Source organism: Myotis davidii, unplaced genomic scaffold, assembly GCF_000327345.1.
Source record: "Myotis davidii unplaced genomic scaffold, ASM32734v1 scaffold415, whole genome shotgun sequence".
Lineage (NCBI taxonomy): Eukaryota > Metazoa > Chordata > Mammalia > Chiroptera > Vespertilionidae > Myotis > Myotis davidii.
In genome coordinates this window covers 1,795,730-1,822,817 of record NW_006287951.1, presented here as the reverse complement: position 1 = coordinate 1,822,817, position 27,088 = coordinate 1,795,730, and the positions used below count along the sequence as shown (strand labels likewise).

General features: G+C 44.6%; 1 protein-coding gene across 1 annotated transcript; it reads right to left on the bottom strand.

Moving 5' to 3' along the window:
- Positions 1 to 818: 818 nt before the first annotated feature.
- Positions 819 to 27,088, bottom strand: LOC102773044 (serotransferrin). The gene is made up of 17 exons (XM_006759790.2): positions 26,965 to 27,088; positions 24,918 to 25,087; positions 21,404 to 21,512; positions 20,754 to 20,930; positions 19,857 to 20,004; positions 19,029 to 19,084; positions 18,316 to 18,491; positions 17,384 to 17,561; positions 15,584 to 15,738; positions 14,907 to 14,997; positions 14,273 to 14,308; positions 12,532 to 12,690; positions 9,023 to 9,167; positions 7,828 to 7,892; positions 4,126 to 4,310; positions 2,298 to 2,487; positions 819 to 982 (listed from the first exon to the last, which is right to left on the bottom strand). Exons 1-17 carry the CDS (start codon positions 27,005 to 27,007, stop codon positions 927 to 929), a joined length of 2,139 nt encoding a protein of 712 aa, XP_006759853.1. The 5' UTR covers positions 27,008 to 27,088; the 3' UTR covers positions 819 to 926.

The following is a 27,088-nucleotide window of genomic DNA, read 5'->3' as shown; positions in this document are numbered from 1 at the left end:
TATTTACCTCAGGGGGGCTGGCAGGATGAGCCCAAAGTAAGGCCACAAGTGGACAGAGGGACTACCAGGACAGAGAAGCTGGAGACTTGCAAGGAAGAGTGAGTGGTCAGCTGTATCGAGTGCAGCACATAGACTCAGGAATGAAAGAACTGAAACTGTTTTTTCACAATTGGCAGGTGGGTGGCGATCTTAGCCAGGGTAGCTACAGAGAAGTGCGTGGAGCGAAAGGCTGATTTCCGTATGTTCAGCCCTTAGTAATAAAGGAGGCACGGAAAGAGCGAGCCTCCATCTTTCAGGAGTTTGACTGAGAAGGGGAGGAGACAGGGCAATGACTGCTGTGGGAATCGGGGTCAAGGGGTGATTTTTAGCAAGAAGATGTCCCAGTGATTCACTTTTCCAAGCAGTTAGAATCAGGATCTGATGAAATTCATTTAAAAAAAATTTAAATATATAAATATTTTATATTCTTTTTCTGTAGTCTATCTCAGTAACTCAATCTGCATCCTCCTTCCTGCCCCTTCCCTGGCATCACACACATACACACACACACACACACAGCCACACAGCCACATACACTTGATTGCATTATAATGACCATGCAGACCCCTTTTAGAAAGAATTCCATTTGGGACTGTACCCAGGAGGTGCGGCTATGGCACCACAACCGAAGCTGTGGGAAGGATCAGAGCTTGAGCTCTGAAGGAAGGGCTCAATTGCACATGTGTTTAGATGGGTAGTATAGAAGAAATCCTTCCAGGACAAACATTTAGGAAAGAATGAAGTTTTTAAAAGGTAAAACCAATAATATTTTTTATTTATTTCCTGCACAGATGGCAACATTGAACTATGAAGGCAGCCAAAAAACCCCTCAGGCCAGCGAGACCAGGGGACGCTGATGGGTCACATGAGCTCCCAGCTCCATCAGCTCATGGCCCCGTTTTTGGTGTTAAAGGTTTATGGAAAGTGCAGGCTTCCAGGAGTCCTGTAGGGGAAGAGAAGAAAGGTAGGAAAGTCAGTGTATACCTATATTTATTTTCTGTCGAGTGAATAAACAGTTAAATCTGATACAAAAGCATCCCAGTGGCCTTCTCCACTTGCCTGCATAGCCCTTGTGCCTACCCCAGGTCATGCCCCATGCCAAGGATGGGAACACGATTTCCCTGCCCTGCATCATCCCCCACCTGGTGTCTTATAGGCAGAGCTCCTACACTTGAGTCCATGTGATTGGGAGGAGCCTACGAGTACTGTCTTCTCTGACCTCTCTAGGCTGGAAAGGAACCACCATAGCAAAATGCACTAGGCACCTGCATGAGCCAGTTTCCATACTAGGGGCTGGGGATGGAGCAGAGTACAGCAAAGCCAGATTTTCTCCCCTCTTGGAGGATATAGGTTAGGTAATTATAACTGGGTGCTCACAACAGTGGCCCTGGGCAAGCATGTTCCTTACATCAGAATCATGTGGGGCAGCTGTTAAAATTCAGAAAACCTGACTGTGGCACAGACTTGCTGATTCAGTATCCACATGGCCATGTGGATTTGAAAGCATATCTTAAGGACCATGGCTCACTTACATGCACACAAAAGTGGCTGTATATTCACCCTGTAACATACTATTCTCCCACATCTTCCAAATGATTTCAAGGATTAAATGAGGTTCAACATAGATATAGTGCAAACGTACTTTTTTGTATTTTAAATCTGAGAAAACTGGTATTCTAGGTGAGTATTATATATGACAACTTTATAGTTACCAGGATTATCATTGTTCAAGCTCTCAAGAACAGCGCTGCATTAAAGAACTTTCTGCACTGATGGAAATGCATCTTTGCTCACCTATGTGGAGCCACATGGAGCTGTTGAGCACTTGAATTATGGCTAGTGTGACTGAGGAACTAAATTTTTCATTTTGTTTAATTTCAAGTAATTTAAATTTAAATGGCATTATATAGCTAGGGGCTGTTGTATTAGACAGTGTAACTCTGTATAAAAAAAGGGGGGAATTTTAGTGCAGAGCAATGGGCATGGGCACATAAACCCCTACCTTCTCTTAGTAATAACATGGAATTCTGCGTGTCCAGACAATTAACTACTTCAGTGCCCGGAGGCAATGGCCTCCTTGCCAACTGCCCTTACAAGTAGCCTTCATATGTTCTGGGATTATGTTGTTCCCTCATTGTTTCATCTTGTCCATTGGTCATCTCCTGGGGACTGTAACCCACTTCTCCTTTTGTACCCACCGCCCAGAACCCTGCCCACATTTGCTTTGCAGCTTCCCCCATGCTGTTCCTCCTACTCACTTGAAGTTGAGCACTGTCTCAGGTTACCCACAGCCGTGACATACTCCGCTCCTAAGTAGGATTCATACGTTGTTCTGCCCTGAAGTTCGGCCAAACATTTTGTATCATCCCTAAACAGCAGGTCCTTGGTTTTAGATTGGAACAGACAGAAGTCGCCCAAGCAGCCATTTTCATCTTTTCCAAACTGGGCCTGTCAAATGAATAGGAAGTGCTGAGGACTGTGGAAGTGAGCAACTAGGAACACACGGATGGGATGGAAGAGACTAAAAGTTAGGAACCAGCTTTGGAAAGCAAGGGAAGCTACAGAGGATGCCTCAGGATCCCTCCACCTCCCTCACCTGGCATTCACCCACTTTCGGCCCCAGCTCCATGCTTTCATGATGTCCCAAAGTCCTCTGTAGGGTTCCTCGTGGTCCACATCCTCTATGGAGTCCCTCCCACCCAGCCACCTGCTCCCGATTTCTCTGATCTCTCCACCCCACTTCCTTGGCCATGGCCTCATGGGCTGCTTGCAGGAAACGAGAGGACAGGCAGAAACATGTCCCTTCCAAGTGTTACTGTCAAAGAAGATGTTAAACATGAGCCACCCAGGAAGTGGTGGTACAGGTGGTTGTTACAAGTTCATGTTTGACTAAATTTTATTTTAATCTTCACCCAAGGGTATGTTTTTATTGATTTTTAGAAAGAGAAGAAGGGAGAGAGAGAAACATTGATGTGAGAGAGAAACATCAATCAGACTTACAGTCTCCTGTAAGTGCCCCAACCGGACATTGAACCTGCAACCTAGGTATGTACCCTGACCAGGAATCAAACCTGCAACTTTCCAGTGTATGGGATAACACTCCAACCAATTGAGCTACCCGGCCAGGGCTTGACTACATTTTTTATCCTATCGTGGGCAAGAGGCTTAATTATTCCATGCTTCCTAAGGTTATAAGTGAAATGATGATTACAAAAAGTTTAGCATTCCACCTAGCACCTAGGAAATCTTCATTAATTCTGAACTATTATAATTTACCTTAAGAGGACTCACAAAGATATGCTATCTTAATTTTTATTTTTTTTATTTTTATTTTTTTTAATATATTTTATTGATTTTTTACAGAGAGGAAGGGAGAGAGATAGAGAGTTAGAAACATCGATGACAGAGAAACATCGATCAGCTGCCTCCTGCACATCTCCTACTGGGGATATGCCTGCAACCCAGGCACATGCCCTTGACCGGAATCGAACCTGGGACCTTTCAGTCCGCAGGCCGATGCTCTATCCACTGAGCCAAACCGGTTTCGGCTGCTATCTTAATTTTTAAAAAATAAAACTAATGGTGAATCAATAGGCAGGTGGTGATTGTGGGTAGAGGAGCCTTTAGAATTAGAATACTCAGGCAGTCCCTCTCCTCACCAAGGCCAGCCAGAGGAGAAGCTCCATGAGGGTTGGGAGCTTGGATTTTTCTGGATGTTTGAGTGGTTCTCAGTCTGTCTAAGCAAGGGAAACACAGATGCACATTTCATGACCTGTGTCAAGGAGCTCTGGGAAACAGAATCAGTCCTTTTCATTTAAAAAAAAAAAAAAAAAGCAAATGTGCAGAAAACAAGGGTACCAAGGGCAAAGCAGGAAGACAGACCTGAGGACATGCACATCAGATGGGGGCTAATCTCCAGTGACCAGGAGACCCAGGCCTCGGAGATCTAGTTCCACAATCCATACCCTCCCAATTCTAGTTTCCAGAAAGAGAATGCAGGAATAGAGGCTCCATTTAGCTGTGAGCTCCTTCCAGATAATCCACACCACCCAGAATGAAAGGGTGGAGGCCCTGGCTGGTTCCTACCTGCTGTTCAAGTAGCACCTTGTGAACACAAGCTGCCTTATCTTGCCTTGAGACCACACCATGATTTGGGGATCGGGCTAGGTGGCAGTTCTCAGCCTCGGTCACAGCCTTCCTGGTGCCATCAGGGCACAGCAGCTTGAAATTTTCCTTCTGTAGGTCCTTAGCCCAGTCAGCAGGGTTCTTTCCTGGAGATAGAGAAGGTCGGTCAGCCACAGCTGACAGCTTTGGTCAAGTCACCCTCTCCGGGCACTGTGACCGATCTACTGGTGTGTGGAGGGCCTGGACCCAGTGGCCAACAGAAGTGCACACAGTGATGTGGAGAGGAAGAAACTTACCAGGACTTCCTAGCGACCACCCCTTCCAACCTGCCCCACCCAGCCAGAGAAGAGGACTGTATTCTGTGGATGCTGTTCCAAAAGTTCTTCATTTCTACTAAATTCCAAAGCGTTTGGGCCTCTTGCTCCAGTGTAGGAAGTACGTGACCTTCAACTGGTTGACAGTCTCTATGCTCTATCTTCTTGCACCAACAAGAAAAGGAACTTCCCCAGAAGCCCTTTTGGAAACTGCAGCAGTGTGTTAAGTCTGACTCATACTGGCTTTGTTTGAAAATGTGTACATTCCTCTGTGCACACAGGTCCATACCCTGTTCTCAGCCCTTTGCTTCTGGAAAAGAAAATCTTACCCATTCTCAAGGTTCTGGCTCCAGAGCAATTCTCAAATGTTTTCCCAGTTTTTACTTCTCTCCTAATCGTTTCCTTAATTTAATTTTCATTTAATTTTTGTCATTTAATGGAACAACTAATACATGCATTCGCTATTATAAAATTTTATATTATTTACATATAAAGTCAAAATACCTGTTTTCTACACTCCCAAAATGTACCCTTTTAGTGTTAATAGAAAACTCAAATTGCCTAACCATACACATCTTCACTCACCTTTAAACATCTCTCCTTTCCTTTCTTACCAGTTCCAGTTCTACCCATTTAGCGGTAGAACGTACTTCTAAATGCTCTGTGAACTCAGAACCAGCACAGTGAGGGGTACAGTAATTAGGGGAAGCTAGCTGGAAGAGGCAAGGTTTTACGTATCTTGTATAGGATTGGGGGGAGGAAAAAGGAATGCTTCTCTGGGAAGGTGGAGGGCACTGGTAAGACTCAGGGAGGTACAAGCCTGGTGTTTCTAATGGGTGAAAGAAGAATGGCCCCACTGGGACAGTCTCGGTGGTTGGGCTGAGCAGGTGAGGCATGCCCAGGCACTAAAGGCCTTGAGTGTGGCACTTGGCAGGAGGAAAAGTACGTCTATGAGGATTTATGAATGGAAATCAATGTTACTGTATGAGCCAGAGCCTAAAATAGGACAATTAAGAATAAAGAGATGGGAGGAGATTTAGTCTGGGTTAGGAGGGTAGTAGTGGGCATCTAGAAGTGCATGATAAAACTTTTTATTTCCAATAAAACTAATCCTTGGTTTTTGTTTTTGTTTTACAGCAGTAATTTGTAAAATGTTACACAGTTTAAGGAAGAAAATTCTGAAACACTTATAATCCCACAGCAGCCACTTTTCAGATTGGTTCATTTCTTCTTGTCTTTTTTTCGACACACATAATTTGCAGATAAATCGAAATAATTAGATCATAGAGTCCACATGCTTTTGTATCCTGATTCTTTTATACCACAACATACCACGGAATTAATAAAGACATATTTTGAAGAAATAAAATCATACTGATAGAGGCTAATCTAGGCTTGACTAGCAGGGCATATGGTCAAGTCTTCAGTAGGGACAAAGGCTGTAGGAAGAGGACTGGATTTTGAGAGAATATGAGGAGTTCGGATTTACACAGGTTGAGGTTGCAGCGCCAGTGTCCTTTGTACATAGAAATGACCATGTGGCAATATAGGTTAGGTTCCTCTCTAAATTCCCCTCAAGAGGCAAAGCTCTTGGGGCCATTGCAAAAGTAGAGAATTGAAACCAAGAAAGGGCTCAGAAGAGTACAAAAGGAAATCAAGGGGTGACAAAGAACCAGTCTTAGGGTAATACTCGGTAGCAGGAAAAAGAACAGCCTTTAAAGAAAAAACACAAAAATAATAGGAGGGAGGAAAGGAAAATTAGCCAAGTCAATGTTCCTTCAAGTAAGTACTTAGCACTTCTGTATGCCACATACTATAGTCAGTGTTGGGATAGAAAAGGAGGGGGAAAGGAGCTCAGAGATTTCGTGTGGCCAGTTTATTATTATAAAGTGTGCTGAGTTCAACACTACTAGCAATATGGACAGGGGATTCTGTTGTGGATGTATGTGTCCCATCAGGGAAGTCTTCTTGGGGGAGTTGGAGTTAGTTTATTCTAGATGGATTGCTGGAAAGATTTGAGGTTGGATGAAGGGGCATGAGGAAAGAAAGGGAAGAAATAGCTGCTTGGACTATATTGGGCTCTATAAGTAGTAATACAGAGTGGGCAGGTGGCGTACTCATTCTTACCAACTTTAAAAACTTTTTTCTTTTTACTTTTTTTATCCTGAGGATATGTTTTTTTTATTGATTTTGAGAGAGAGAGAGAGACAGAGACAGAGACAGACATCAATTCATCAATTACTGGCCTCCTGTATGTACACTGACTGGGATCAAACCTGTAACCTAAGTATGTGCCCTGACTGAGAATCAATCCCACAACCTTTTGGTGTATGAGCCAGTGCTCCAACCAACTGAGCCACCTGGCCAGGGCTTGTTTTTTAATGTCATAGCTATCCAATACTCACCCTCTTGTTTTAGGATCCAATAATGGTTCCTGATTCAATCAATCTTGATTGGATCAATCATAAAAAACTATTGTTTGCCAAGTGATAGTTTTTTAACTTTATAATTATTTCTACATTTATTAGTTAGTATTCTACAATAAAGAATATCTGTTCCTTTACCTTCATTTGTTTAATCAGGATGGACTCATGTATTCTTATTTTTATTTAATGGGTTATTATAGTTACATTATTATTTCTTTTAATACTCAGAATGCCCAGATTTGGCCAGTGGGGGTCCAAATGGCTCCTGTGTGCTTTCACATGTTCCATCACTCGGATCACTTCCAAGTGATGTTCCAAGCTCACCTTATATTTCTCCTGCTCAGCCCTAGAATAGACTGTTGTTCTAAGGGGCCCTGGTTACTTTTAATGGGTGTGGTTCTAGAATCCACGATCTTGGTGGTCATCCCTACTGGTATGCCACTGTCTCTAGGGCTTTTTCCCCCAGTGGACATAGAATATATTGGAATATATATTGGACCTGAAAATATAGGAAATAATTATAAGGGACCCTTTTGCAATGATTCAGAAAAATTGAATATGGACTGTGGATGTAATAAATATTAAATTCATGTTAATGTAAATATCCTGCTCTTGGTAATTGTAAAGTAGGTATATAAGAGAATGTCCTTGTTCTTAAGAAATGTGCCCTGAAGTATTTAGGGGACGGGCAGCACAATGCCTGCACCCATGGTAAGGTTCCTGGGAGAGAATTCAGGGCCACTGGAACCTTACAGTTCGTGCCACACTCCTTACCCAGGTGAAAACCTCTCTCCACTGAACAAAAAGGTTGAGAATCAGAGCTCTGGAGTCTGATAGAGTCCATAACACTTTCACCAAGGCATCCTGAACACAAGGGAACACAGCAACCCCGGTGTGGAGGGACAGGGAGCATGTGCACATACCGCCAGTGTTCTGATCGATAGTCTCTTCTTTCACAAAGGCCACGTCTCCTCTCTCAACCAGACACCTACAGAGAGCAAGATAGGGAGAAAAGAGGAAGTCAGCAAGATAGATCTTTCCTTCAGGAGGGCCACCTTACAGATCTAGAGCTGGCCATCTGACATCAGCAATTGGGACTCCCCTTCTATCACTAATCAACTATTATACTAATCTTACATCACAAAGGAATAAAGAAAAAGAAATCTCCGATTTGCTTTGTAGTTATACGGTCTCGGTTCCACACACTGAATCTTAAACTCTGCACAGTTTCTCCAACAGAGAGAGCTATATCATTTTCTAAGCATCAAAACAGATTTTGGAGAGTAGTTTTTCAGTGAGGTAGTTCCTTTGTAAAATTGGAAATGTGTAGACTGTGAATTGTACTTACTCTAATGCACAAGGTGGTTCTAACTGATACATTGGGATAAAATTTAGTGTTTTTCTTCACTGAGAAGTTCAGTTACAATGCTACCATCATTGTGCAGTTGATGGATTAATGAACTACTAAGTAACACAGGCCTGAATCAGGATAGTTAAAAAGTAATAAGGTCGTAAGGTACACAGGTGTCTGTATAAAAAAATGATAAACATTCCATGAAATAGAATTATAGTCGGGAATGTAGAAATCATGTACTTTACTTCTGTATATTTCCAAATTGTAGGTTCCCCAGGGGTGCATGAAGAGCATGATCCAGGCCCCTGACTCCTATATTCAACTATGATAGGGTTCCCTCACATTGGCACTTGTAATATTTGGAGCCAGATAACTCTTTGTTGTAGGGTGCTGTCCTGTGCATGCAGGATGTTTAGCAGCCTCTACCAATTAGATGCCAGTAGCACCCTCTCTCCACACCAACCCACTCCAGTCCTACTTGATAATCAGAAATATCTCCAGACACGGCCATATGTCCCCAGGGGGCAAATTGCCCTCTGTTGAGACCAACCTTACTGCCAGTCTTTGCTGTCTATGACAGCCAGGTCTGGAGACAGTCCCAGAGGGCCCTTCACACAGGGTTCTACACATGCTTGCTGAATATGGCTCCTGAAACACGCAGGACTAATAGGCTAGTAACATAAGAAACTCACCTTAGTTCCTAAAAAGGAATCTTGTCAGAACTGGGAGTATTATTATATTCATTCCAGCATTACAAGTCTTACCTGAAAGCCCCTGTGTAGCCGTAGTATCTCTCGTTGTTGTTGGGTTCACACTCCTTTCCTGGAACAGTTTCTGATCCAGCACACAGAGCACAGAGACTGGAACTTCGCTTATACCCAGGGGCACAGCCTTGACTGAAGAATTTATCTGCAGAAGGGCAAGAAGAAGTCAGCTTTTCCTAACTAAGTCAGTATGAATGGCCTTCATCTAACACATTAACAGGTGTGTATGGCCCAAGACAGGTAGAACATACTCATTTATTCTGGGACCTTCCACCAACTCAGGACCTGCCAGGCTATAGGCTTTAAAGGGAAACTTAAGACTGGGAATAGAAGTTAGTGACCGTTACAATTTGGGTGGAGAGAATTCTTCGGACACCCTGAGAGTGTTATCACTTATCTAAAGGAAAAAGATGGAAATGACATAAAGGGGATAAAATTGAAGGTCTCATTCCCTGAACCTGTGCCACCTATTTGCAGATGTTTCCTTCTCCTGCCATTTATTACAAGAGGCTTTTTACAGAACTTCTAGTAGAACTCCAAGCTCAAAAAAGAGCTGGGGAAATTTAATCACAGCTCAGCTGCTCTCCCCTGGCTGTAACACTTCCAGGAGACTCAGGAGAGTAGAGGCGGTGCCCTTGCTGGTTGGGAACCAGAGCTTCTGAATGTCACCCAGCCACTCTTTGCTTCCTGTCAAGTTGGTACCAAAACAACTGCATGCATAAATGTGATCCAGTCCACACACATGATTCATCTGGTTCCTAACTATTTTTAGAGGACTCTCCTTTTTACATCAGTTGCACATATTTGGAGGTGGCAGGGAGGACATACTCAGGAAGTTAATGTAAATGAGAACTATTAGAAAATATTTAGAAACTATTAGAAAACTAAGCTCATACTGGAGGATATTCAGTGGACAAAGAATATACTGATTTCCATCCCTTGGAAGGGTCCTGGGAGTTGGGCAGTCACTTGTGAGACCTAAGGATCTCACACACTCACATTGCCCAGAAAGCCCTAAGGCAGGGATTATAGCTGTTGACCCTATAGCTATTTCCCCTTGTTCCTTAGTAACAAAGATCTAGTTTTTTCAATGTTTTTCCCCATTAATCATTTTTGATATATGATTGACATTTAACATATTTGTTTCAGGTATATAAATAATGATTGTGAATATATTGTGAAATGATCACCACAATAAGTCTAGTTAACGTCTGCCATCATACAGTTATAAAACTGTTTTTCTTGTGATGAGAAATTTAAGATCTCTATTAGCAACTTTTAAATATTATTAACACACATTATTAACTTTAGTCACCATGCTGTACAGCACATCCCCACGACTTATTTATTTTATAACTCGAAGTTTGTATCTTTTGATACGCTTCACCCATGTTGTCCAAACCCACCCCTGGCCTCTAGCAACCATCAGTGTGTTCTCTGTATCTATGAGCTTGGTTTGGTTTCCTTTTTTCTTTTTCTTTTTTTTTTAGATTCCACATATTAGTAAAATTATACGATATTTATCTTTCTCTGTCTGACTTATTTCACTTACTATAATGCCCTCAGGGTCCACCCATCTTGTTGCAGATGGCAAGATTTCCTTATTTTTTATGGCTGAATAATATTCCTGTGTGTGTGTGTGTGTGACATTTTTGTTATCCATTCATCTATTGATGGACATTTAGATTGTTTCTGTGTCTTAGCTATCTTTTTCTATATATATAAAAGGCTAATATGCTAAGTGTCTCTCCTCCTGTGGGAAGAGCTCAGGAGATTTATCTCAGTGCAGTGGCAGATGCAATGGCGTGAGCACACTCCGCCTATACAAGCTTCCTCGGCACACCGGGAAGTGGCAGCGCCCGCCTGAGTAAGGCCCCTAGAGCCCCTACATAGTACCCTATCTTTCCTACCATTGGTTGCCCTAAGGATGGTGTAAACTTCTGATTGGTCTGGAATGTTATATATGTTGCTGCACTTAAACAATAAAATCAGATCTGCATCTTGAACCGGTCTCCGGAGTCGGGCATGCTTCGTTAGGACTCTGTCGGCCTCACCCCCGCAAGACCCCCTGCCTCATCCTCCCATTTGACTGGTCACTATGATGCGCACTGACCACCAGGGGGCAGGCACTCAACGCAGGAGCTGCTGTGACATGCACTGGCCATTTAAAAATAAACGGCACCATGGACCTGGCGCTGACAAACCATCAGTCAGCTTCCTCCAAGTGGGACACAGGCCCTGCCATCACCCTGGAGCGACACCCCACCAAATCACAGCCAATGCTGCTAAGACCCCATGGTGCAAAATGCAGCCCACAGCCCAGCCCAGCCCAGAAACGGTGTCTGTGGGCACCAATAGCTTCGTGTGGATATGTACTGCTGTGTTGCTGACAATTACCTGAAAGAGAAGTTGGGGTGTTTCACTGGGCTGGAAAAAGTTTAGCTAAATTAGAAAGCAGGTCTAATTAAGCAGGTTTATTCTATATCTTTAAAAGGCCAAGTTGACTTGTGCATGTACGATACATATAAAGCTCTCACTGGCGCCAATCACACACATGTATTTCAATCTGTCATTGTCGATCGTGAATTTGGTTGAAACTTCTATTATAGAGAAAGGGCGAATAGTGATATTAAAATATTTCCTCTAATTTCCTTTTTAGTGTGCATGAATTCATGCACTGGGCCACTAGTTGTAAATAATGCTGCAGTAAACATGGGAGTGCATATATCTTTTTGAATTAGTGTTTTTTTTCCTTTTAATAAATACCCAGAAGTAGAATTGCTGGATCATATGGTAATTCTATTTTTAATTTTTAAAACAAAGTTCTGGTTTTATTTGGGCAGAAACATGACCAAATAAAAGATGACATTTTCCAGTGTCTTTTACAGCTAAGTGGATTATGTGCCTGAATTCTGAGCAATGAGAAGTTATTTGAAGTGATTGGGTTAGATTTCCTGGATGGCTTCTTTAATATGTTAACAGGATGCCCTATGCATGCATGCAGGGGCAATTTGATTTCTAAGGGGGCAATTCGAGAATGAGTTATTAACAGTGAATTTTTTGTATTTCTTATGGTTCTAGGGGCCTCATATACAGTAATATTCACTTAATATTCACTTTAAGTTGCCCTTGCTCCTTGCGGTTTCCTGGATTATGGATGTGACGGTAATTATGAATGACCTTGAAGACAGAGGCCTTATGCTCAGAATGGTGAAGCAGAAGAGAGAGGGAACCTGGGTTTCTAAGGATCATATCAGCATGGACTGCTCACCTCTCCTCTTTTTCATAAGAGAGAAAGGTAAGCCATTATGTGCAACCAAAAAGAACCATTCTGATTCATCCCCCCAGACCTACCATCCCTTTTAGGTATTTCCTTAAGGTTCACTTTAAGCAAATTTTAACTACTATAGAACCAGGGTCCCAGCAGCATTTTGTACCATACCACTCTCTTCCCAGTACACCTCTTTCTGGCTTGTCCTGACTACAGTGACCTCCCAGGATTCACTCACCAAATTCACAGTGATTGATCTTGCTGTAGAGCAGGCCCATGGGGATATTCCAGCCAGCAGTTCTATCTACTGCAGTGTGACAGGACTTCTTGCCTTGTAGAGTGTTCCATGTGAGGTCCTCTGGTGATGATGACTTAACCACAGCCACAGCCAAATATCCTATAAGAGATACATCAAAAAAATAGGATGTATTAACACCTTTAGGCCCTTCCGAGTGTCTGTCAACAGTCAAAGCCTGCCATCTCCCTATGGAAGCAAAATTATTCTGAATTATTCCTACTGTCTCTGAAGGAGCCCTTCCCAATAACAGTGGGGTGAACACAAGTCATTCTTTCAGGCGGAGATTAATCTGAACTACAAAATCAAAATAGTAAGAATATATTATCATAGCACAATGGCTGGTTTATTAATCTTTCCCAAATGCACAAAGCTACTGAAGTTATAAATCAGCAACTCACCCTCCACTGTGGAATATCAGAGGAATGAATACTGAAGAGTACATAGTGTACTAACAGTTATCAGGAAATATCGTATATCGCCAATAAACTGCAGGGAATATTCTGGCCAGATATTTTGTGATAAAGAGAATACAGACTTACACTAAAATATGTGAAGTGGAAACTTTCAAAATCAAGTCAGCTACCATTTTTAGCAGCAAATAGTTGCTGATTCTTAATACTGGGGATGGAACATCAACCTGTGATTTCAACTGTCTAATTTAACTCAGTAACTTGTTTACAACAGAAAACAGAACAATCATATTATCCATGGAATAAGAATAGGCCTTTCTATATTCTCCTACTGAGCTTGGCTCCTAGAGTGATGGGGAAAGGCTAGGAGGTTGTAATCAGGGAAAGTCACAAGGACAGAATTGCACACTAGTAGCTGGAAAATGACCTGGAGAGGCCTGTGCATAGAGGTTCTGGGGCCCAGTGCTTACTGAGGTGTAAGACTTCCTGACTTGCTCCCACCCCATCTTTCCAGATCCACCTTAGCCAGAACCCTGGGCAAGAGCCAGGTTGGCCTGGGTTCCTCAGCTCAGCCCTGGCTGGAAGACGGGGGAATTTTATCCTCTTAGACATCTGTCCGTGTGAGCCTTTCTCCCCAGCCCTGCCAGAAACAAATATACAAGGCTCCTTGGCTGGTACTCATCTGAAACTGCAGGCCAAATGTGATGCAAGGGAGTCAGGAGTGGTGAGGAGGGTGTAGATGTGCTTATAGGATATAGGAGCCTAGACAACTTATAAACTCTCTCAGCCTCTTAAACATCCTTAGAGGATGAGGAGACCTACCTTATAGGATTCAATGAGAAATCCTTTGTGTAAGTCAGTGGTTCTCTACCTTCCTGATGCTGCAACCCTTTAATACAGTTCCTCATGTTGTGGTGACCCCCAATTTGATTGTTACAGATTGAACATAATTAAAGCATAGTGATTAATCCCAAAAAAACAATATGTAATTATATATGCATTTTCAGATGGTCTTAGGTGACCCCTATGAAAGGGTCATTCGACCCCCAAAGGGCTCACGACCCTCAGGTTGAGAACCGCTGGTGTAAGTAATGGCAAGTGTAAAAGGGGAACCATCATTACCATTTACTATCTTTCCATGATTCTTTTGCATCCTAAAAATTGATCTCTTCTGTTGCCTTATCTACTTGTGATTTGAATTTAAATTTACCTTCCTTTTTCCCAGAAGCAATGGAATTTATCTTAAACTCAGGTTACCAATCCCAACTCACCTTTTTCTGCTGTTTCCTTACAATTACGGGTAGTTTCTGGAGAAGAGAAAATGAAGAATTTATTAAATACTCATTTATAGATTGGAAATCATGCCTTCCCCATGTTGCAGATCAGAATAAAAAGGAGCCATAAAAACTACTTATCACCAATTCCCAAAAGGCCCAAATTCTTTTGATTGTTCAAATTCACTTTTACTCACTGGCCAATGGAATTTAGCCCAAAATTATGAATTTCAAGTTTCCTGCTCTCTGTCTTGTAGCCACAGTGGTCCCTGCCAATTATACTTGAATCTCTGCACCAGAGCAATAGGAGAAGTGTGAGTTTTGCAAGCAAGAAGACCTGCCAGGAATCTCAGCTGAGAATCCCAACTGTTCTCTGCAGTAGGTTCTCTTTTAGCTGGAACTTTGCAATGCAAAGCCTCCATTTCCCCTGGTGGAAGGTATGAGAGAAGAACTATCCTTCAGTTAACTGTGGGGATTAGAGATGAGGGAGCCCAGAGCCTGGGAAGTGGGAGATAGTCAGTAAGCAAGATATTTTATGGCCATTGTAGTAAGAATCAGGCTATGATTTTCCCATCTCCTTTTTGCGTGGCCTAGAAGAAATACAACACTGAGGGGCGCCTCTTCCACTTACTGTAGTTCTCTGCCAGGACAGGCACCAGCCCACACTTGCCCGCAATATAGATGAAGCCTCCATCCAAGCTCATGGCATCAGCTTCTCCTTTCTGCAAAGACACAGCACATCAGAGCAGATGTAAGGAGGCCATTTCCTGTCCTGTCTGCCCTTCCAGGTGTTACCTTGAAGCAGCCTTCCCAGTCTGGGTCATCAAGTACCAAGGAGACAGCTGTTGCTAGTTCTGGACCCCCAAAGGATCAGCCAGGTACACCCAGCACAGAAAATAAAAAATACTCTCATTTTCACCCCAACCACCTTGAACTGATGATCAGTTTTGGGTGCCTTGCTTAGTTTCTACAGGAGCAAAGACCCACATTCAGTCTGCTGGTCCTCTAATAGGACACACTGTCTCAGAGACATTCCCAAACATCTTTCTGACACCAAGGATTCTCCTTTGCAAGACAGATGAGTGGAGCCCAGCTCTAAGGAGCCCATCAGTCCGCAAGTTCAAAAATGCTGAAGCTTCTGTGGGGGTTGGCTCCCACAGTGAGGGAAAGGTTCTGACTCATTTTGCCTAGTGAATTAGCTGCCCACATACCTGATTATTCCTGGGTTTTCATATCACTCCCAGGAATACTTAGGACAGGTAGCAGCAGTGGTAAGGGCACTGCCCTGTGGAAGAAGGAATCACATACCATGATCTTGGCAATACAGTCTTCAGTGGTCTCTGCTGATTCACATTCTATTTGCCCTTTACTGTTTATACTCCACTCATCACACTTGAGCCTCTCCTGGTGGCCGATTGCACACCACTTCACAGTATTGCATTTAGCTGCTGAGGCATCTGGGCCTAGGACATAGAAAGAGAATGGGGTTTCCGATGTGGCACCAGGAGCTGCCTGCTAGTTTGAATGCTACTAACTGTCTTCATGAAAATGCTGGGATTTGCCCAAACAGATCCCATTCAAGGAATTATCTTAGAAAGCAAAGGCAATAACAATCTATGGATTGACTTATCATTTAGACCTAGTTTAAATTTATTTCTTCTGAGAAGCCAATCATCCTCCAAAATGCCGGGCCTTCTATCACTTCAGGCTAGTTTTTTTCCTCTTTTTGAAATAACACTTAACCACTTGAGCTGTTTTTATTTATTTGTTCATTGTTTATTGTCTGTTCCCTGTAGAACAGTGGTTCCCAGCGTGGGGTACATACCCCACAGGGGGGGCAATTTAATTTTTAAGGGAGCAATTAGAGAATGAGTTGTTAACAGTGAATTTTTTTCGGTTCTAGGGGCCTCATATACAGTGTATTAATATATATTGTGACATATTTATGCATTTCAGTTCTCTATCATGTGTTTTGAAACTTTATTTGCTATTTTTTCATATTACTTCATATTATTATTATTTTTAAACAATTTTTTAGTGATTTCTTTTTCAGTACTTCAACTGTCCTTTCATTTTTCTCTTTCATGATACCATGTTCTTTGGAAGCTTGTTGAGACAAGTTAATGGCCTTTTAGTCTTTCTCCATATGAATAGGAGTTCACTTTTTGAATAATAAGAATTATATGTCACAGGGGGGGCATCAGGATTTTAGAGATGCTTAGGTGGGGCATGACGGAAAAAAGGTTGGGAACCACTGCTGTAGAAGAACAGAAGCTCTGCTAGGCAAGGCCATGACTGTCTTTTCTCCACTGCACCCTCATTGTTCAGGACAGTGCCTGGCTTGTGGTCAGTGCAATAAATGTCTGCTGAATAAATGGACACGCACTTAAGCATCAGACTCAGCTCAAGAGCCACTTCCTCAGGGAAGCCTTATGTCAACTCCAGGACCTGTTTTTGTTTTCATGGTCTCATAGGACCATGGTATTTTATTCTGTGTTGGTTTTTTCCCTTCTTCTGAGTAAATCTCTCCATTTTAATTGATCATTCAATCGAATGATTACCCATTGAACATTTGTCTTCTCTACTGGTGAGAAAACTTCATGATAGCAAAATCTAATATGTTTGTCTCACCATTATATACCAGTACCTCCTAGCACAATCTATGGCCAGATAACCAATAATTCTCTGCTGAATGAACGAATGACCAAACAAACCTCCAGTGACCTAAGAAAATTTAGAAACAGGATGGACCTGTCTAGAATTTCAGGCTCACTAGGCCACATGTTGACCATTGTACTGGCTTATAGGTAGGAAATTAATTTCATTCTTTTTGACTTACTTTGTACCAGGCTAATTGGCTTCACAAAGTGGTTGGGGCAGCCCTGATTTATACCCCGTCATTTTACGCATGAATTTCCTTTAATTCCCTTTGGTGATGCCCAGGCTTATATCATGATGATTAATGCCATTTAACATCTATCCAACAGGTAGGGCAGCTAAAGGAACATCAGGGCAGATGTTCAGTACCTGAACAGACTCTATCACTGGTCCCTGCCCTCATCTGGTTTCCAAGCTCCTAAGGTCACATGGTCCTTCCCAAGTACTTACGTGTCTTTTCCTTCAGATTCTTAATTGCGGAGGCATACTCATATCCCAGGTACATCCAGGAGTCCATCTTAGGGGGAATCTTTAAAAACCCTTGGGTAGAGTCCTTAAACAACAGGTCCTTCCCCTGGGAGGAGCTGAAGAGCTGGAAGTCTCCAGATGTACCTCTGCCATAATGTTCCTATTTATGGTAAAACAGCAGTGAATGGCTACAATGACAAAGTAAGTTGTGAAATGGGACTAAGAAAACCAAAATCCCAGAAAATTAAATTAAACCATGAAATTTTCAAATGCCAGGGCAGTCAGGCCTGCTCTTTCCTACCCAACACCTTTTCCACTTACAGCCTTCTGAGGGATATGCCACATCTTATCTCCCTGACTGTGTTTCCCTGGCTGGGTTGATGGCTCACTGAATGCAAGAACAGTATCTCTGTCAGAGGCTGGCACTGTGTGATTGTCACTTAAACTCTTGATGGATGGATGGGAGGGCTGGATGATAGACAGTTGGCTCATTTCTGGCATTCTGCTGCCGTAGGGATGTAAAGCTAGTGGTGCAAGCAGCTCCCTTGCAGTTAGGTTGGGGGACATCAAGAAAGAGATCATTTCATTCTGGGGAGTTCGTGGAAGGCCTCATGAGGGCAGGGATGTTTGCCCTTGTCCTAAAAGCCTGATTTAGCTGGACAGAAATGTAATAGAGCAGTTAGGAGCATCTTCATGTCACTGGTCCAAAATGTAGGAGTCTGGTAGATGCTAATGCAGGACTAGGTTCCATACTACTCTGAGAAGAGTCCCTGCTAAGCACTTTTAGATAAGTGGGTGGTGTGTAGCATAATCCCCACTGTATCCTAAAAACAGCAGTGGCATTAAGGAAGTGAAGGAAAATGCCCCACATCCAAGCAAGGACCACTAAGGAGAGAGAACAATGGATTTGGTACCTGGGCCTGGTTGAGAAGCTCCCAGATCAAGTCCTCGTTGCCACCTGCACTTCGGGCCACAACGGCATGGGAAGGGACAGCGGCCAGGTGGCACTCCTCATATTGGTCTACTGGCTTCCGAGTGTTGTCCCTGCAGAGGAGCTCATACTGGTCCCTGTCAGCCTGTGGAAGGTCCTCTGAGGGAGGAAAGCCCAGATGAACCTACTGCACGAAGAGCCATGAGCTTTTGGTCCCCCTTCCCCTCCCTTGCAATCCCACTGCATCATAAAATGTGTGAGCTGAGAAGCCTGGAGCTGACACTGAGGGCCAAAGAACACAGGGAAACTGACTTGCTCGCGATCCCACAGCCAGTTACAGGAGAGGAATTTTCTGGTACCCAGTGCAGGGTTAACTGCTCCATGTCTCACATTGGGTCTCATCTAAGTAGGCCAACTACTGGCCAAGGTTGACCAGACCTGTCCCCAATCCTTTGCTATGGCAACATTTAACAGAAGGAAAGGGCCCTATATCCAGGATATTGAGTGATGGAAGAAGGCCCAGGAGTCCAGGTGGGGACCTCACAGGCACATATCTCTGAACATGTAGAAACCCAAGCAGTGATAAAGGATGTGAACACACTATGCTCAAGTCTGACTACTGAGCATGAAAAGGGAGGCAGGAAATAGAGAAGACCCACTGCTTGGAGGGGATCTGCAAATTTTTCTGTCACTTACCCAATACTGTCAAGTGTTTGACAAAGGCCACTTCCCCAGCACCATCCATTAAACACCTGTGAGAAGAAACACATTAGGAGGGTTTCTGCAGGATAGACCCTTCTCCTGGCTTGAGGGTCTGATCACCTGTCTGGCCTGGGACAAGGGGAGAGCCTGGTGGAGACCTCTGTGCAGACCAACAGCAGAGGAAGCACCATGGGGTTATGTTATCTTGGGTACCACCGATGTGCGAGACGGGAGTTCACAGGAACTAGAGGTCCCTCACCAGGTGCCCCAATGCAGCAAAAAGGCATTGAAGATATTTTAGTACAGAGAATGTTTTTCAACCTTATGAAATGGAAGATAAAGGCATAGCATCTCCTGAGGGAGAAAAGTACCCTTAGCTTGCTATAAAACCAAGGGAAAAGAAGAAGCAAGAAATGAGCCATGTGAGCTGTCTGCACAGAGGCCATGAGGGGAGGCAGGAGAGAGGCCAGTACATTGAGCAAGTGACACTGCTGCAGTAGAAAACAGAGCCAGTCACTGGAGAATGTCCCAGACACTAGGGATGTTCCTGTCCCCTCAGGCTCTGCCCAGTACAGTGAGAGGACACACTTGCCAGATTCAAGGGCTCTGGGCAGACAGAAGAGTCCCAAGGAAAGCAGCTTCCTTATCAATGAAACATGAAGGGAGCATGTGCTGGCCTAGTCTAGGGAGTCCCAGCTCGGGGGTTAGGCCACCTGAACACTCTTGCTGCAGGCTGGGCTATGCTATGGGCCAGAGAGGGTTTCCCAGCCTGAGGACATTGAACACTTCGGCTGCCATGGAGCAGCAGCAAGTCTCACTCACTTGAAGGCACCCGAGTAGCCAGAGTACGGTTCATGGTGGGAGGAGGCACACTTGTCTTTCCCTTTCCCAGCACACAGCTGACACAGTTTGGGGAAGGCTGTCGCATCCGCACCAGGGACACAGCTGGCCGCGAAGAAATTGGACGCTGCTGCTCAACACAGAGATGTGAAACACAGGGCATGAGCCAGCCTGACCAAAGACAATTACAGGTCCCAGCCCAGGCTCATGCATGAACAGAGAGTGACCAGAACAAAACCAGCATTCCAGACCCAGCTTGTCCATATGTGTGTTCATTTGTCAAGATCAAGGTTTCCAAAGAGGGACATGTTAACAACTCTTCTCCCACCACCCTCCCCAAGGACCAAGCCTTTGCCTGCCACCAACCAAGGCCTGTCTTAGGTCACTGGCAAGCCTCCTCCCTGCCTCGTCACACTGGAACGAAGTCTTCAGAGAGAAGTCTTCCCTGGAAGTCATGCCCAGGAGGTGATAGACACACCTGGACAGGGGCATGCCAGGCTCATGGCCAGCAGATGACCACCAGAGAATCCTCCAGCAGGAGGGGAAAAACAGAAAGGAAGGCACCCCAGGGAAGTGGGCAGTAGGGCCCACTGACTTTAATCCTGCCTGAACCCTCTGTTGGGCCTGATGCCCTTTCCCACCCACTCCTCCAGGCAGCCTCTACTGAGGTATCAGGAGCTCAGAGAAGACTCAGCCAGACCCTCCCAAGGGCTGCCAATGTTGCAGACCCAACCAGTTTAAAGCTGGTTAACCTCCCCACACCACCCCAAAAATCATCACACGTGACCACCTGATCATGTCTGAGTGACCTCAGGGTGGCCTGTATGGCACCTAAAGAAGGGACGTCTGCCGAGGGCACACACCCTCCTGCCTGCTTACCTTTCTGAAGAGATTCCTGTGGCTCAGGCAATTGAGAATAGAGTGTACCCATGGGGATGTTCCACCCAGCGGACCTGCCAAGGCCTGTGTGGCAGGACTTCTTGCCTCGAAGCTCATTCAGCTGGAAGCCGCTGCCCTTCTTCACCACGGCCACAGCATAATAGCTGGTTTGTGGATCTACAAAGAGACATGTGAATGGAAGACCCACAACCTGGGCTTCAGGGAAACATTGCTCATCACTGCTGGGCTCCTGACTAGGGAAGGGGAACCCACAAGCCACACTTAAGTTGGGTTGGGTCCTAAAGAGGGAGAGATCAGAATAACCTCCCTAGGTTTGCAGGGAAGAAAAGGACCAGAGTGGGGACATTCGTATAACCCTACCGGCAAACACTGGCCAGAAGGCCACAGGCACATGATTTTTCCTACCCTGGCCCTGCAGGTTGTCTGCCTACATCTATCAACCCAAGCCTACCTGCAAACCAGAGGTTACATTCCTGACTCTAAGTATTTCCTGGCACCTAGGGACAGTCAGGTTACTCTCAGAGTGTGTGCTCCAGTGTGGTCTCTCCTCTGAGTGAGGCACCTGTGGTTCTTGGAGGACTCTCTACAACAGCCACAAACCCTCTCCCGGGTCCCCAGGGAGAACTCACTCTCTTTTGACCCGTAGTACTCTGCCACTACAGGTTTCAGGTTGAAGGGGGCAAGGCCTGCGTCGAACACCAAACCTGCATCCAATGTCACAGCATCTGCTTTGCTTTCCTGAAAAGGAACAAACCAGACACCAATGAAGTCCTCAATTCCAGGAAAGACCACCTAAACCCAGGTGAGCGAGGACGACTTTTGGGGCCAAAAAAGCCATCATCTTGGTCAGACCACACACTAAACCATTTCAGTTGACTCTACCACCCCAGTGGGGGAGTTTGGCCACCATGTTCCTATTCCTTCAACATAGAGGAAGGAAGGGGTTGGTTTTCTTTTTCCTGGTGAGGAGTCTGGTTCTTGGCTCAGAAACCTGTGTGTGATCTTTTAGGATAAACCTGAGCTTCAGAGGCTTTACTCGCAGGACTCCTGGTGGAAAGCTGCCCTCCGCACACCAGGCTGGGTGCACAGCCCAGGCACTGCAGGCTCTGAAGGAGGTTGCAGTCAATCACTCAGGCCCGCCTGGCCGGCCATGCTTTTACACGTGTACATTGAGAACTCAGGTGCTGTTGTTCGGTGGCCTCTTTATCGTGGGCCCTCTGCTGAGGCCTTTGCAGGCGTCACTGTACAGCCCTCCTTATTGGGGAGTGGGGCTTTGATGATACTCTTCTCCACTCTGATTCAGTACTCAGTACTCTTCCTTCCTGTCCTGGGTCCAGATAACTGCAGGAGTCTTGCATTTATAGAGTCAGTGTGTCTTTGGATTTAACTTCTTGCTTTACTCTGAACTAAGTGTTAAGTGATGATTACTTCGGTTGTGGCTCATTGTTCATTTAATGGAGTATTCAAACAAGTTACTGCTCACCGCTATACAACTCGTGCCTACTTGTAAGCTGGGAGGCTAGCTACATTGCTGGCTGGCAGCCTTCAGTAGCACCATCCTGGAGGCGGGAGCCATTCTGCAGCTGCATTTTACACATTAAAAAATAGAGACACTTTAAATCACTTCTTGAGGTCACATAGCTAGTGAGTCAGGGAGCATTAGAATCCAGGCAGTATGGGTTTATTTCCTTCATTACACTGTTTCTTGCTGGCTGTTCTTGGATACCTTCACACTGTATCTACAATTAATTTAAGAATGTAAAGTATTTAAATGCACCACTAGTGGGAGTGAAAAATTAATAGTTCACTTTAAATGCTTTTGGTACCTTCCACTGTATCTATAATTTATTTTCTCTTAAAGTAAGAAGCACTATTTTATATATATATACTCTTTTTTTAATATATTTTATTGATTTTTCACAGAGAGGAAGAGAGAGAGATAGAGAATTAGAAACATCGATGAGAGAGAAACATCAATCAGCTGCCTCCTGCACATCTCCCACTGGGGATGTGCCCGCAACCCAGGCACATGCCCTTGACTGGAATTGAACCCGGGACCCTTCAGTCTGCAGGCCGACGCTCTATCCACTGAGCCAAACCGGTTTCGGCTATATATATACTCTTAACTTCTATTCCATTTTTTTTCAACTATCTTTAATCAAAATAATTTTTCTAGAAGCCCTTGCCAGTACTCTATGAATAGTTTTTATTGATAGAATTACAAGTCTAGACAAGTATCAGCTAGACAAATATATAATTTGGCTTACATTATTGTTTTATTTCATTTAGAACTACTATTGTCTTATTCCCTACATATAACATGGCACAGATCATGGAGGTATAGCTCCCCATGGGATGCAGGCCTAAGCCAGCAGTCAGACATCCCCCGGGGCTCCCGGACTGTGAGAGGGTGCAGGCCGGGCTGAGGGAACCCCCCCTCCCCCAAGTGCACTAATTTTGTGCACTGGGCCTCTAGTACATAGATAAGTCTTAAAACTAAAATAAAAGGCGCAAAAAAAAATCTTAGGATTCTATTTGCTTAGGAAGAGGAAGTGCAGATCATTGCAAGTAAGGCCAGGGGGTTCCATAACCCCAAGTGGCACCATTCCCATAGAATCCAATGCTGCTGCAAACATAAGCTATTGGCAATAATGAAGTTTTGAGAACTTGTGGTGGATTTGTGAATAGTATTACTTTATATTATTAACATATTTAAAAAAAGGGGCTTTCATAGACCAAAGCTGATCATATTCATAATTCAAGGGTTATAATTAAGCCATGATAGAAACTGAGGTCCAATTTAAAAGCAAATAACAAGAAAAAACCCAAAAAAACAAAAAAAACGAACACACAAGCCCTAACCCAGCAGTTCTCAACCTGTGGGTTGTGGCCCCTTTGGCCGTCGAATGACCCTTTCACAGGGATCACCTAAGACCATCCTGCATATCAGATATTTACATTACAATTCATAACAGTAGCAACGTTACAGTTATGAAGTAGCAACGAAAATAATTTTATGGTTGGGTCACAACAGGAGTAACTATATTTAAAGGGCCAGAAGGTTGAAAACCACTGCCCTAACCGGTTTGGCTTAGTGGATAGAGCATTGGCCTGAAAACTGAAGGGTCCCAGGTTTGATTCTGGTCAAGGGCACATGCCCAAGTTGTGGGCTCAATCCCCAGTAGGGGGCGTGCAGCAGGCAGCCAATCAATGATTCTCTCTCATCATTGATGTTTCTATCTCTCTTCCTCTCTGAAATCAATAAAAATATCTTTTAAAAAAAAACAAGTTTTTTTTTTTTATCAAATCACTAATTTCCTGAGTTAACCAAGCTCCGTTTAGCTGAGTCTGCCTCTCCCATCTCATTGCTCCTTCCAGTATCTGCTTGCTCTGCTCTGCCACCCTGGCTCCTCTACAGCAACTCAAACAAGCTCAGCTCTCCCTTTCCTCGGGGCCTTTGCACGTGCTACTGTTCACTGCTTGGAGTGTTAGATCTTGGCTCTTGGCTTACCCGTGCTCATCCCTGGGGTCTCAGCTTCATTGTTCCCTCTCAGGGAGATTGTTTCTGATACTAGGCTCTGTCAGAACATTCTACTTTTCCCCTTCATTTTATGGCACACATTTTGAAAATACACATCTACTTGTTTGCATGCTTTTCTTCTCTCCTAAGAAAAGCTCCTCAAAAGTAAGGACCATGTGTGTTTAAATTCATCACTGTAGCCCCATTGCCCAGCCAGCAACTGACACAGGTTCAAATGAGCAGGAACAATGTTGAAGGAGAAGAGGATTTTGGAAAACCTGGAAAACAAAGGGGTCAGCTATCATCTGCAATTCTGTCACCATATTTCTCTTCCCTGTGACCATCATTCATCTACTTTCATGATGTATTAAGAACTTCCAAACCTTGTTATTTTGATAGCAAACATACTTATTTTTTCCCTGAGTTCAGAGAACGTAGTGCCTCAAAATAGCCCCCTTTCAGAGCATGATGAATTTTGCTTTAAGACTCCTTAAAGGTGGCCACTCCTATGTCCATCTCTAAAGTACATCAGCCTATGTGTGAGTACAGAATTGTTCCAGAATGCCAGGAGCAAGAGAAAGTGTGGGTTGTTTTCCACTCTCCTTTAGGCAACAGTGACTTACCGCAATGGCCTGGATGCACTCATGGTAGGAGCTTTTCCTCACACAGGCAAGAGTAGCAGCAGCCTGAGGGAGGCTTTTCAGTTTTTCACTGAAAGCTGTGCACTTTGTGTCCTCATGACTTGAGATGGTGCACCATGTCACAGTTTTGTCGGGGACGGCCAGGCACAGCCCTATGGAAAAAAGGACAGAGGGCCCTGTTCCAGTGGGAGAGACAGCAGCACCCTCTGATGGGACTTGCAGGCTACATCCCCTCTGTCCTGTCCTCCTCCCACTCCTGTCCATGAACAGTGAAGGGTACAGGTTCCACTGCATTCTGAGGCTGGGACAAGAGAAACGAACCCCAATGACCTCCCAGGTTCCCACTTGCCACCCATTGCTGGCGGGAGAGAGGGCTTGACCTTCAGCTCTCAATAGGAAACCACAATCTGCTCCTCTGTTCTCCATGCCTTCTTCCCTCGCCATCATGGGACTACAGTGGGCCATAAACCTCATTAGTGTGACATGGCATTTTCAACCACTTCAAGGCATTGGCTCAATACCACAAGTCAGGAAGCCAACAAGGTAGGAATTACCACTTTTAAAAGAGGCAGGAACTGTGCTCAGAGAGTGATGTTTTACCCAGCCTATCGTTAGTGGCCGAGATGTCTAGAAACCAGGCCTCCAGTCTTTGGTCTCTTCCCAGGGAACTAAAGAAGATAACATTCTGAGTTATTTGCATCTGGTTGGCCAGTAGATAGAGGTAAATGACTGATGAGATAATGAATTTGTCTGTGACACCATCTGCCTTCCTCTGTTCCGGGAATAACTAGAAACTCCACATTTTCAGTGGTTTTCTCTGTTTCCAATGACCCTCAATTTTCACCAGTCTTTTTGGTGGCAATTAGGAGAAGCTAGAGTCAGCCATGTCTGTAGCTACTAAAATCCATGTGGTTACAGATGTGTTGTCCCCCTCATGTGAGCTTTGGCACTGTTCCCAAAACCCTCTGTTATCTCTACTCTCCGTGGATCAACTAACTTAAGGAAGCCAGTGATATCCACAAAGCACAAAGCAGCAGAGGGGGAGGGCAGCAGTTCTCCAGAATGCATAAGGAGGAACTTTCTGCCCCAACACCCTTTATCCCAACTCTGCTCTGGGAAACCACAGGAGACCTTAGGAACCAGAGGCAGAGCCTCCCCAAACCGCCCCTCCTGGGGTTTCCCTTAGGCAGGAATTTGTCTTAATCATGTGTTTACCTTGCACAGCCCTATGAGGTCTTAGGGTGGGGGTGGGAAAGGAGTGAGGCAAAGGCAAATAATGTGAGACCGACACTCTAGGGTAAACTTTTTCAGGAGAGACAAATGACTAAACATGGAAGTCTCCACAGGTGTGACAAATGTGCTATAAGTAGCAGGTAAAAGTAAGAGGATAAGGGGAGCCAATAATCTCAGGAGGTGATGAGAGTGGGAGAGGCAGCCCCCATTGCAGGGATGTAGCAAACTCCACCAGTGCCTGGATCCATGGCCTCAATTATCCTCACCTACCCTCCAAGGCCAGGCTGTACTACCTTCCTCAATGGTGAGGACCTAAGAAATCTGGCTTTAAATCCCATGCTCCAAACTCCTGGACTGCTATGCATCAGGAGGATATTGTCAGCGCCAATGACTCCCATGAAACATCATATTGCCAAGGAGGAGGACATCAGATCCAGCGAGGCCTTGAATGCCTCGCCAAACTGTTTAGACTTGATTAGAGGCCCCAGGGAAGGGATTTGATAATCTGTGATGGGAATGCTCTAATTTATTGTATTTCTCTATTACAAGATTTACTGGACAGGGAGGAGGAGGAGGAGGAGAAAGCAAGAAGAGCATGAAAAAGTGCCAGGGGTGCAAGCAGGAGGTGCATGCAGACACAGAGCTATCCCTGAGGCAGTGCTAAAGCAGGTGCAGAGATGCTATGGGGAAGAGCTGAGGAAAGGCACTGTTTGTCCAGCCCCAAGGGAACATGGATCCCAGGGGGCAGTGTGGCTGGGTCCGGGGTATAAGGGGCCTTCCCTGCACCCACACTCACCCAGAACTGCGCAGGCCAGCAGGGCAGGGATGGTGAGCCTCATCCTCCGGGTCTGGGTCTGCGTGGTGGAGCAGCAGGCACAGACCAACGGTCTTCTGCGCTGCCTCTCTGTGCCCCGCTCCCC

Excerpts from the sequence above, each read along its gene's own strand:
- LOC102773044 (XM_006759790.2), bottom strand. The coding sequence starts at position 27,007 with ATGAGGCTCACCATCCCTGCCCTGCTGGCCTGCGCAGTTCTGG. Across the intron at positions 18,492-19,028 it reads CAAACACTTGACAGTATTGG|AGGACCTTCCACAGGCTGAC; the intron begins GTAAGTGACAGA and ends TTCCTCCCTCAG. Across the intron at positions 9,168-12,531 it reads GATCAATCACTGTGAATTTG|ATAAATTCTTCAGTCAAGGC; the intron begins GTGAGTGAATCC and ends GCCCTTCTGCAG.